General features: G+C 41.3%; 1 protein-coding gene across 1 annotated transcript in view; it reads left to right on the top strand.

The window, feature by feature from the left end:
• LOC120529766 (patched domain-containing protein 3-like) overlaps positions 1 to 11,583 on the top strand; it is a 34,982-nt gene extending 23,399 nt beyond the window's left edge. The window contains exons 3-4 of the mRNA XM_039753893.1: positions 2,539 to 2,684; positions 9,437 to 11,583. Of these exons, the coding sequence (XP_039609827.1) occupies positions 2,539 to 2,684; positions 9,437 to 11,124 (1,834 nt within the window). The 3' untranslated portion in view covers positions 11,125 to 11,583. The remainder of the gene's footprint in view (positions 1 to 2,538; positions 2,685 to 9,436) is intronic.
• The last annotated feature ends 936 nt before the right edge of the window (positions 11,584 to 12,519 follow it).

The raw sequence follows: 12,519 nt of genomic DNA, 5'->3' as shown, positions 1-12,519 counted from the left end.
ACGCGGAAGTTTCGAAAGTTCTCCAGCCACTGAGTGTTTGTAAAACCGGGAACAATCACATCCCACCACTCTGAAGCACGGTTAAATGTCCAAACAGATGGTCTGTTGCGGCGACTTTTTTGCAAAATGTGGAAGATCTGTAATATACATAATCAGCATTTTAATGTTACACTAGCAGTTAAGTTCATTTTATGCTTTGCAACAGTGATAAAAGTTAGCTAGTGATGTGCTTTTTTTAGATGCTTAACCTTGCGCGTCATCGAGCTAAAGTGTCGTCGTTGTCTGCGTGTTGTTGTAAAAGTTCCACGGTGTCACTGCAGTAGAGGCGGCGCAACTATAACGACACGTGAATAATCCCACCCACTCTAAAGCGGTACTAAACTGCAGTCGAAACGCAAACCGAGCCGACAGTCATGTGAAAACATTAGGACACCCTTTGAAAGCATGTGGTTTTTGTAACATTTTTAATAAATGGTTATTTCATCTCCGTTTCAACAATACAGAGAGATTAAAGTAATCCAACTAAACAAAGAAAACTGAAGAAAAGTCTTTTCAAGATCTTCTGTAAATGTCATTCTACAAAAATGCCTATTCTAACTGAGGAAAAGATAGGACACCCTTGCCCCTAATAGCGAGTGTTACCTCCTTTGGCTGAAATAACTGCAGTGAGACGGTTCTTGTAGCCATCTACCAGTCTTCGACATCGGTCTGAGGAAATTTTACCCCACTCCTCAATGCAGAACTTTTTCAGCTGTGAGATGTTTGAGGGTTTCTTGCACGCACAGCCCTTTTCAAGTCACCCCACAGCATCTCAATGGGATTCAAATCTGGACTTTGACTTGGCCATTCCAGGACTCTCCATTTCTTCTTTTTCAGCCAATCTTTGGTTGATTTACTAGTATGTTTTGGGTCATTGTCATGTTGCATGGTCCAGTTCCGCTTCAGCTTTAATTTTCTAACTGATGGTCTCACATGTTCTTCAAGCACCTTCTGATACACAGTAGAATTCATCGTGGATTCTATGATGGTGAGCTGACCAGGTCCTGCTGCAGCAAAGCAGCCCCAAACCATGACACTTCCACCTCCATGCTTCACAGTTGGTATGAGGTTCTTTTCTTGGAATGCTGTGTTTGGTTTACGCCAAACATGTCCTCTGCTGTTGTGTCCAAATAATTCAATTTTGGACTCATCTGTCCAAAGAACATTATTCCAGAAGTCCTGGTCTTTGTCAACTTTATCTCTGGCAAATGTCAGTCTGGCCTCGATGTTTCTCTTGGAAAGCAAAGGTTTCCTCCTTGCACACCTCCCATGCAAGTTAAACTTGTACAGTCTCTTTCTGATTGTAGAGGCATGTACTTCTACATCAACAGTAGCCAGAGCCTGCTGTAGTTCTCGAGATGACACTTTAGGGTTTTGGAGACCTCTTTTAGCATCTTGCGGTCTGCTCTTGGGGTGAACTTGCTGGGGCGACCAGTCCTGGGCATGTTGGCAGTTGTTTTGAAAGCCCTCCACTTGTAGACTATCTTCCGGACAGTGGAATGGCTGATTTCAAAATCTTTTGAGATCTTTTAAATCCCTTCCCAGACTCATAGGCTGCTACAATCTTTTTTCTGAAGTCCTCTGACAGCTCTTTTGTTCTCACCATGGTGCTCACTCTCACTTCAACAGTCAGGAGCACACCAAACTAAATGTCTGAGGTTTAAATAGGGCAAGCCTCATTCAACATGCAGAGTAACGATCTACTAATTATGTGCACCTGGTGTGATATACCTGTGTGAGATCTGAGCCAATTTAAGAGGGAATACATGTGAGGGTGTCCTATCTTTTCCTCAGTTAGAATAGGCATTTTTGTAGAATGACATTTACAGAAGATCTTGAAAAGACTTTTCTTCAGTTTTCTTTGTTTAGTTGGATTACTTTAATCTCTCTGTATTGTTGAAACGGAGATGAAATAACCATTTATTAAAAATGTTACAAAAACCACATGCTTTCAAAGGGTGTCCTAATGTTTTCACATGACTGTATGACAACTACATGAGGTCAGTCAGTCAATCATTTTTTAACCTGCTTTGTGATGAACAGGGTCAGGGGGGTCTGCTGGAGCCTGTCCCAGCTAACATAGCATGCAGGGTGGGGAACAAACTCTGGACAGAACACTAGTCCATCGCTGGACAGAACACAAGTCCATCGCTGGGCATACACACACACACCAAGCACACAGTAGGACCAATTTAGGATCTTCAATTCACCTAACCTGCATGTCTTTGGACTGTGGGAGGAAAGCGGAGCACCCAGAGGAAACCCACATAAACACGGGAAGAACATGCAAACTCCATACAGGGAGGACCCAGGGTGCAAACCCAAGTCTCCTTACTGTGGGGCAGCAGCACTAGCACGGTCACTGCTCCACTGTGCCACTTCACTACATGAGGTAAGTGACATATACAAGTACATTTTTGGGTGGAATATGAAGTAGATTCAGAAAATAAATGGGCAAGCACTACAATGTTCTAATTTGCAGATTTGATTACTGTTCAGGTTTGACTGTGTGAGGAACAAGGCCTGGGTTGCAACATTAGGAGTTCTCTCAGCAGGTATTGCTGTCCTGTCTGGATTCGGTTTGCTGCTTTACTGTGGTGTGCCTTTTGCTATGACCGTGGCTAATTCTCCATTCCTCATTCTGGGTAAGAACAAGTTATTTATCCATGTAAGCATTAAGTAAAATGCAGAGAAAATAAAAATGTTACTTTCACACACTGAAAATAATAATATGCTTTTATGAATAATCAGATAGAAGTACGGTAGGGTGAGTCTTAATGTGGTTTGGTCTTTTCTGTAGTCACTCATACTAGGCCATTTTAGAGTCACCATTCACCTGCCATTTGTGTCTTCAGGATGAATATCGGAGTAACCCTAAAAAATTCATATATATATGACACGTGTTTCGCCCTTATTTCGACTCATCAGGCGTACACACTCCACTGCACCCCTCGCGGGAATTGTATCTTGGACGTACTCTTTGCATTATGTAACATTCCATGATCTGCTTCTTGCAACTGAGAGGGCCCGTGGCGGATGTTTGCAGACTGGCAGACCAAGCACATGCGTTACCTGATAGGTAACCAGCCATACAATCAGATCGAGACTCAAGACTATGGATGCTATGAATATAAATATATATATATACAGTGGAGGAAATAATTATTTGACCCCTCACTGATTTTGTAAGTTTGTCCAATGACAAAGAAATGAAAAGTCTCAGAACAGTATCATTTCAATGGTAGGTTTATTTCAACAGTGGCAGATTGCACATCAAAAGGAAAATCGAAAAAATAACTTTAAATAAAAGATAGAAATTGATTTGCATTTCATTGAGGGAAATAAGTTTTTGAACCCCTACCAACCATTAAGAGTTCTGGCTCCCACAGAGTGGTTAGACACTTCTACTCAATTAGTCACCCTCATTAAGGACACCTGTCTTAACTAGTCACCTGTATAAAAGACACCTGTCCACAGAATCAATCAATCAAGCAGACTCCACACTCTACAACATGGGAAAGACCAAAGAGCTGTCCAAGGATGTCAGAGACAAAATTGTAGACCTGCACAAGGCTGGAATGGGCTACAAAACCATTAGCAAGAAGCTGGGAGAGAAGGTGACAACTGTTGGTGCGATTGTTCGAAAATGAAAGGAGCACAAAATGACCATCAATCGACCTCGCTCTGGGGCTCCACGCAAGATCTCACCTCGTGGGGTGTCAATGGTTCTGAGAAAGGTGAAAAGAATCCTAGAACTACACGGGAGGAGTTAGTTAATGACCTCAAATTAGCAGGGACCACAGTCACCAAGAAAACCATTGGAAACACATTACACCGCAATGGATTAAAATCCTGCAGGGCTTGCAAGGTCCCCTGCTCAAGAAGGCACATGTGCAGGCCCGTCTGAAGTTTGCCAATGAACACCTGAATGATTCAGAGAGTGACTGGGAGAAGGTGCTGTGGTCTGATGAGACCAAAATAGAGCTCTTTGGCATTAACTCAACTCGCTGTGTTTGGAGGAAGAAAATGCTGCCTATGACCCCCAAAACACCGTCCCCACCGTCAAGCATGGGGGTGGAAACATTTTGCTTTGGGGGTGTTTTTCTGCTAAGGGCACAGGACAACTTAATCGCATTAACGGGAAAATGGACGGAGCCATGTATCGTGAAATCCTGAGCGACAATCTCCTTCCCTCTGCCAGGAAACTGAAAATGGGTCGTGGATGGGTGTTCCAGCACGACAATGACCCAAAACATACAGCAAAGGCAACAAAGGAGTGGCTCAAGAAGAAGCACATTAAGGTCATGGAGTGGCCTAGTCAGTCTCGGACCTTAATCCAATAGAAAACCTATGGAGGGAGCTCAAGCTCAGAGTAGCACAGAGACAGCCTCGAAACCTTAGGGATTTAGAGATGATCTGCAAAGAGGAGTGGACCAACATTCCTCCTAAAATGTGCGCAAACTTGGTCATCAATTACAAGAAACGTTTGACCTCTGTGCTTGCAAACAAGGGTTTTTCCACTAAGTATTAAGTCTTTTTGTTAGAGGGTTCAAAACTTATTTCCCTCAATGAAATGCAAATCAATTTCTATCTTTTATTTAAAGTTATTTTTTCGATTTTCCTTTTGATGTGCAATCTGCCACTGTTGAAATAAACCTACCATTGAAATAATACTGTTCTGAGACTTTTCATTTCTTTGTCATTGGACAAACTTACAAAATCAGTGAGGGGTCAAATAATTATTTCCTCCACTGTATATATACACTTTAATAAAACCCTTGTGTGCGTCCAGTGTCCGTTTGTGTGTCGTCTGGTGAAGTGCGCATGCGCGGGGCCACACAGCACGTGTTCAGTCTCTTCCTGTGCAGTGAGAGACAGAGACAGACAGACAGGCGTGCGCGAATAACGCACGCACACACGAGTCACGCATGCACGAGTCACACACCCACACACACACACACACACACGTGCGACAGACAGACACACACACAGGCGAGAGACAGACAGACACACAGACACAGAGGCGCGCGCTTAAGAGACACACGCGAGAGACACACACACACACACACACACACACACGCAGGCCCGCAAGAGAGACACACACACAGGCGCACGCGTCCATCGTTGCAATGTTACTTTTCTTGGTTGTTTATTAAATTACAGATTTTTCAAATGTTCATTTTTTCCCCTGTGCTTAAAACTCATTAAAAAAAGAGTTTTTAGCGAGCGGGTCATAAGGCTATAGCGCAGATTCCTGCAGTGTTAGTTTTCTCTGTTGTTCAAGGTTTTCTTAGTGTTATTCAATGTTTTTACATTTAGTTTACTATTACGCTGTGCTTTCTATGCTATAGTTAACTATATTTGTGCTTAAAAACTTAAAAAAATATATATTTACATACAGTTCATACGGTCTGGAACGGATTATGGTCGTGAACCGAGGTTCCACTGTATTACTGTCAGACAAAATTACAGGCATTTCACGGAAATACAAACCAGTATTACTGAGAGAGAAAATTAAAGGCACACAATACAGTGACACATATTACAGCCACACACAAGGTCCCTTGCCATTTAATATAGACTGTTCATACAAATGTTTATGCACTACTGTTCATAAACAGTGACATTGTTGCCAAGCCAAGATGTGACTGACAAATGTCATGGCTCAATGTCCTGTGTCAACCTGAGATTTATTTTGAGGCGAAGTAACTTTGGCAGACATAATGGTACTGTTAAGTGGTGGCTGGCTTGTTGGTAAGGTAATTGGTTGAACCCTCAGTTTTACGTAGAGTATGGCCTATATTAGTCATTGTAACAGCAGTCATTAGGTGGCAGATGATAGTGGCTACCCACTTGGATGCTGGCACCTTATGCCTTTCCGTGAACCCCAAACCACAGAGGATAGACACTACAATGCTAAGTTGTGGAGTGCAGTCCTCTACTCCTCTACTCAAATGCAGGTGCCGGTGTCTGAAGGTGTAAGGTGGATGGTTGTTCTACCAGTGAGTGAGGGTCTACAGAATCGTGATTGCAAATGTATGAAGTTAATTAACATAGCTCATCCATGTATGGTTGTTTCAGGGTGGCAGCCGGGCAGGGTTTGAAGCGTGTTCATATATGCACATTTACAAGATGAATGTGATTTATAAAGGGTAAATGGCCTACAAATGTGCAAACAGCAGGTTTTATAAAGGTTTTTGGGTTTTTTTGCCATACACATTTTCCTGTTTTGTGGCGAATGTATACACTGTGTGCACAATTATTAGGCAAGTGAGTATTTTGACCATATCATCATTTTTAATGCGTATATTCCAACTCCAAGCTGTATTAACTTGAATGCTTATTGGATTTAAGCACGTCAGGTGATGTGTATTTGTGTAATGAGGGAGGGTGTGGCCTAAGGAGATCAACACCCTATATCAAGGTGTGCAGAATTATTAGGCAGCTAGTTTTCCTCGGGCAAAATGGGCCAAAAAAGAGATTTAACTGACTCTGAAAAGTCAAAAATTGTAAAAAGTCTTTCAGAGGGATGCAGCACTTTTGGAATTGCTAAGATATTGGTGTGTGATCACAGAACCATCAAACATTTTGTTGCAAATAGTCAACAGGGTCGCAAGAAACGTGTTGAGAACAAAAGACGCAAATTAGCTGCCAAAGATTTGAGAAGAATCAAACGTGAAGCTACCAGAAACCCATTATCCTCCAGTACTTTCATATTCCAGAGCTGCAACCTACCTGGAGTGCCCAGAAGTACAAGGTGTTCAGTGCTCAAAGACATGGCCAAGGTAAGGAGGGCTGAAACCCAACCACCACTGAACAAGAAACATAAGTTGAAACGTCAAAACTGGGCCAAGAAATATCTGAAGACAGATTTTTTCAAAGGTTTTATGGACCGATGAGATGAGAGTGACTCTTGATGGACCAGATGGATGGACCTGTGGATCAGTAATGGGCACAGAGCTCCACTCCAACGTGGAGGTGGGGTACTGGTATGAGCTGGTATTTTTAAAGATGAGCTAGTTGGACCTTTTTGCATTGAAGATGAAGTCAAAATCAACTCCCAAACCTACTGCCAGTTTTTCAAAGACACTTTCTTCAAACAGTGATACAGGAAAAAGACCATGATTTTATGCAGGCCAATGCTCCATCACTTGCATCGAAGTTCTCCACTGCGTGGCCAGCCAGTAAAGGCCTTAAAGATGAAGGAATAATGACATGGCCCCCCTTCCTCATCTGACCTAAACCCTATCGAGAACTTGTGGGCACTTCTTAAACGCTAGATTTACGGGGGAGAAAAACAATACACCTCTCTGAAGAGTGTCTGGGAGGCTGTAGTCACTGCTCCACAAAAAGCTGATCGTCAACAGATCAAGAAACTGACAGACTCCATGAATGGAAAGGCTTATGACTGTTATTGGAAAGAAGGGTGGCTATATTGGTCATTCATTGATTGATTTATTTTTTTTTGAAATGTCAGAGATGTTTATTTGTAAATTTTGAGGTGTTTGTTTATTATTCTCACTATAACAGAAGAAAATAAACAAGTGAGATGGGAAAGTTTTCATTTTTCCTTTAGTTGCATAATAAATCTGCACACTAATAGTTGCCTAATAATTGTGCGCACATATGTATTCCCCTGATGATGTTCACACTCACATTTCCGTTGTGAAACATTCAGGTTTCAGGTTTATTAACATTTTGGATTGACTGATAGCACTGTGTTTGTTCCATATTAAAATTAATCCTCAAAAATACAACTTGCCTAATAATTCTGCACTCCCTGTACTTTCAAACTCAAATCCATGCACATGTTAATTGCATCTACTTTATTACTTCAGTCACTCAAGATGTACAAAGTATAGAAATTTAAAAGCAAAACAGTATTTATTAAAATTAAAATAATAGCAACTGAAGTAAATGATAGAAAATAGAGAATAATGTGAAATGCAACACAAACACAAAATATAAGGTTGAAACATGAACAGAAAAGTATAATGAAAAAGATATATACACCAAGATGTACTAATACAGCACCTACTTACATACAGGGTGGGTTTATATCCATATCCCAAATGTCCCGGATCAGCCTCATTGTGCAACCAAGGACAGTTTTGTTTGGAAGGTAAATATCTGAAAACAGATAGTCCTATCGGATGACACATACACCAAAGACAAAGACATCAAGAAGGGAAAAAACAAGCGCCTGCAAGGGATATTGAAGACAGCAGAGAACATTATTGGGGTGCCTCTCCCTTCACTACAGGACATATTTTACAAACTCAGTGTTCGCAAGGCCTGCAGCACTGCGCAGGACCCCTTACACCCCTCACATGGACTTTTTCACTCTTCTGCCATCCAAGAGAAGATACCACAGCATCAGAGTCAGATCTTCCAGGCTGCAGGAGAGCTTTTTTACCCCCAAGCTGTCAGGCTCCTTAACACCATGCTGCCCCCTAGGGTCTTCCACACGGCCTCAACCACCACTAAAAACAGAACTTTTATACATGTAAGTCACTTTCCAGCAAAGACGAGTGAGCATAGAGAAAAGAACTGAAAATCTCATACTGACCTTTAAGGATTTTGACACTGCACTTTGACATTCTTTGATACATTCTGACCTGTCACTGTGTACACATGTCTTAAACAACTTTTATCATACACTGAGTCATGCAGCCATTTCTGTACTACCTCACACTGAGCTGTATTATCTATATCTATTATTTATTTATTATATTACATATTTATTGACTATATGTATTTACAATACCATACATTGCATCAACATTCATGTTGCTTATTACACGTCAATATTGCTGCTACTTCTTTGTCTTGTATTTGCACAATGTCTTGCCTTGTTTGTGCTTCAATTTTAATTTTTAATTCTAATTTTAATTTAATTACATTTTTTTTTTTTTATTTGCACTTCATGTTGTTACACTGTGGACCCTGAGCTTTGCAATTTCGTCTATCTGTATACTTGTATATGGTTGAGATGACAATAAAGTTTGCTTTGACTTTGAAACTAGAAAAGACCTGCTAATGATTACTGCAGTTAAGGGAATACAGTGTGAGAGGAGTCTCATCCTTGATTTAAATCCTTAAACGGATGTGGCTTCTCTAATATACTGTAGGCTGCCAGTGTTTGGGTGAGTTGTAGCTCTGTAAATGCACTGTTGTCTCCTGCAGTCTCTGTATTGTTCAGCCTGCCAGCTGAGTGTTACGGGGCACTCGCCTTCTCTCTCTGCTCTCAAGGACTGGTTTGTGCACCACAGAGACAGCGTGTGGTTGGTCAGCAGGAGCGTAATAACCAGAAAACTATATACGATAGTTATTTATTCATTTCTGAGTACGTTTGGTACTAAATTTGAAATATTCTCTGATTGATATTGTTTCCTAGGTATTGGAATAGACGATATGTTCATTATGATTGCGTGTTGGCAGCAAACAAAAGTTCATGACTCGGTGGAAGACCGCATGGCAGAGACATACAGAGAGGCCGCCGTCTCCATCACCATCACCACATTGACAGATGTCTTGGCCTTCTACATCGGAATCAACACTCCCTTCAGATCAGTACAGTCCTTCTGTCTTTACACTGGCACCGCCGTTCTCTTATGCTACGTGTTCAACATTACCTTCTTTGGGTCTGTTTTAGCTCTGAATGGTAAAAGAGAGGCAGAGAACAGACATTCTCTAACTTGTATGAAGGTCCCAAACAACTGCCCACTAGATTGCTCTGAAGCCTACAGCCTCTGCTGTGTAGGAGGTCTATATAATGTGTCCACTGGTACAGAGACTGAACACCCAATGAACGTCTTCTTCAAGAAGTACTATGGGCCTTTTCTGACAAAGAACTGGACCAAAGTATTTGTGGTCCTCCTGTATGCTGGGTATCTAGCAGCCAGCATTTATGGATGTTTTCAGATAAAGGAAGGAATAGATCTTAGAAATCTGGCCTTAGATCATTCCTACATAGTAAGGTATTATGACCATGCGAACACATATTTTTCAGAATATGGGGCAAACATAATGGTTATGATTCCAAAAAAAGCAGACTACTGGAATAACACCGTCCGTAAAGATATTGAAAGCTGCATCGATAAACTGAATGACCTTCCTTATATTGAAAAACAACTCTCTGTATCCTGGCTTAAGTTCTACATGATATTTGCGCAAAGATCCAATATCGTCCTAGATAATCAAAATGGATTCATAAACAGATTGCCAGCATTTTTTCATCTATTTCCAGATTTTAGCCAGGATGTTTATTTGTCAGGTGGTGTCATCGACGCTTCTCGTTTCTTTATTCAAGCTGTAAATATCACCAGTGCAGTTGCTGAAAAGAACATGCTGACTGAGCTGAGAGAGATAGCGGAGAGCTGTGTTGTTCCCCTTGTGGTGTACCACCCGGCCTTCATCTACTTTGACCAGTACTTGGTCATTGTCAGCAACACCATCCAGAACACTGCAGTGGCCACGGTGGTGATGTTAGTGATCTCACTTCTTCTGATTCCCAATCCACTTTGTGCTGCATGGGTGACCTTTGCGATTGTATCGGTCATTGTGGGAGTGGCAGGATTCATGGCATTCTGGAACATAAACCTAGACTCCATCTCCATGATCAATCTGGTCATCTGCATTGGCTTCTCTGTGGATTTTTCGGCCCACATCTCCTATGCCTATGTCTCAAGCAAGAAGTCCACCATTAATGAGAAAGCCACAGATGCACTTTATCTCCTTGGTTATCCCATCCTTCAGGGGGCCATCTCCACGATTGTGGGGGTCGTGGTGCTGGCTGCTGCAGAAAGCTACATTTTCCGTACGTTTTTTAAAATCATGTTTTTAGTCATTGGTTTTGGGGCTGTTCATGGCCTCGTTTTTATTCCAGTGTTTCTTACGTTTTTTGGGTTATGTATGAAGACCGGTATAGTTGAAAATGCAGGAACACCTGAGAACATTAAAGATACCCACAGTGAAGCTCCCAGTAACCTGGAACTACAAAGCAGGAGTGTTACAGAATCGGCCAGCAGGAAGATGCCCTTTCTGTACTCTGGAGCCAGTGAACTGGAAACTGACAGCTCATAAAGTGCTCAAACATTACCCACTTTTCATGGTATAATGACAAAATACCAATAGGCTTTGTACTAGGGGTGTGCTACACTGATAGAAGTGAGATAATGGGAGGAATTTGTCAACCAGAAGAAATTTTCGTGTGTAATTTGTACCGCAGCTGAGCACATCTGGAAGCTGCCATGGGGAATGGGCATTTCGTTACCTGCTGAGACAACGCAGCACATGCCGATACAACTGTGGAGATGGAAAATGAAGGCAAACGTAGCAGCTGAGGCTGCCTCATATTCACAAGGCAAACAAAATGAAGAGCTGATTAGGAAAACAACGTTGTCTGCTCCGTCTACAGAGGCGTAAACTTGCTTTAGCAAAATTGGATTGTTGACCCGTCAGTAAACGGCGTATAGCATACGTGGCCTAAAACTGACAGGGCATGTGTATTGGCAGAAAATGTATGCTTATGGCAATAATCGGGGACAGCAGAATTGGACGGAGTAGGCCTCCAGCTATTTTTGTTTTATTCTTGTTAAAATTTGTATTTTTTGCGTTGTTACATTTTGTGTGCTGTATGATGTGATGACACAACATTACATTTTTTTTTCTTGTCAAACTTTAAAACTACCAAATTTTGAAAGGGTTGGTTCAAACTCACATATGGTTATCACACTATAAATTGATGCACGTTCAGCAGAAGGCTCAAGCATGCGTCTTAGAAACGTTAAACAACTGAGCAAAAAAAAAATAAATACATTCAGAGATGGAAAATATTAGGAAAACAAAGTACTACAAGCAGTATCAGTCCACCTTAATAAAAAGTTAAGTGCCTCTGAGGTGTCCATCTAGTTGCTATGCTTCTGTCACTCCAAAAGATGGCACATCACAAATATTTGAAGTAGTACAATGCATTGCGCCATCAACTGGAATGACAAATGCATTACAAACATTAACAGTATTTTTATGACCCCTACACCAATTGGCATATAACAAGGACATACAGTATGCATTGCATTTGTCATTCCAACAGATAGCGCATCAAAAATCTTTAACATTTATGAATCCCATACCAAATAGCATATAACAGAGGCAAATGCATTGTATTTGTTATTCTAAGTGATGGCACATCCCAAACATTAACCCTGCTTTTATGAATCCTTACCAAAAGGCATATAATAGGCACATGCATTGCACTTTTCATTCCAATGAATGGTGCATCTCCAACATTAACACTTATAAATCCCATACCAAGTTGTATATAACAGGGACAACTAACTGCATTGTTTTTGTTATTCCAAAGATGGCACATAACAAACAATAACACTGCTTTTATGAATCCCATACCAGATGGCATATAACAGACATATGCATTGTAGGGTGCACTGCAAACATTCACACTGAGGTCTACCTTGATTA

Source organism: Polypterus senegalus, chromosome 5 (genome assembly GCF_016835505.1).
Source record: "Polypterus senegalus isolate Bchr_013 chromosome 5, ASM1683550v1, whole genome shotgun sequence".
NCBI lineage: Eukaryota > Metazoa > Chordata > Cladistia > Polypteriformes > Polypteridae > Polypterus > Polypterus senegalus.
The sequence above is the reverse complement of the archived record's forward strand: the minus strand, read 5'-3'. Positions and strand labels throughout refer to the sequence as shown.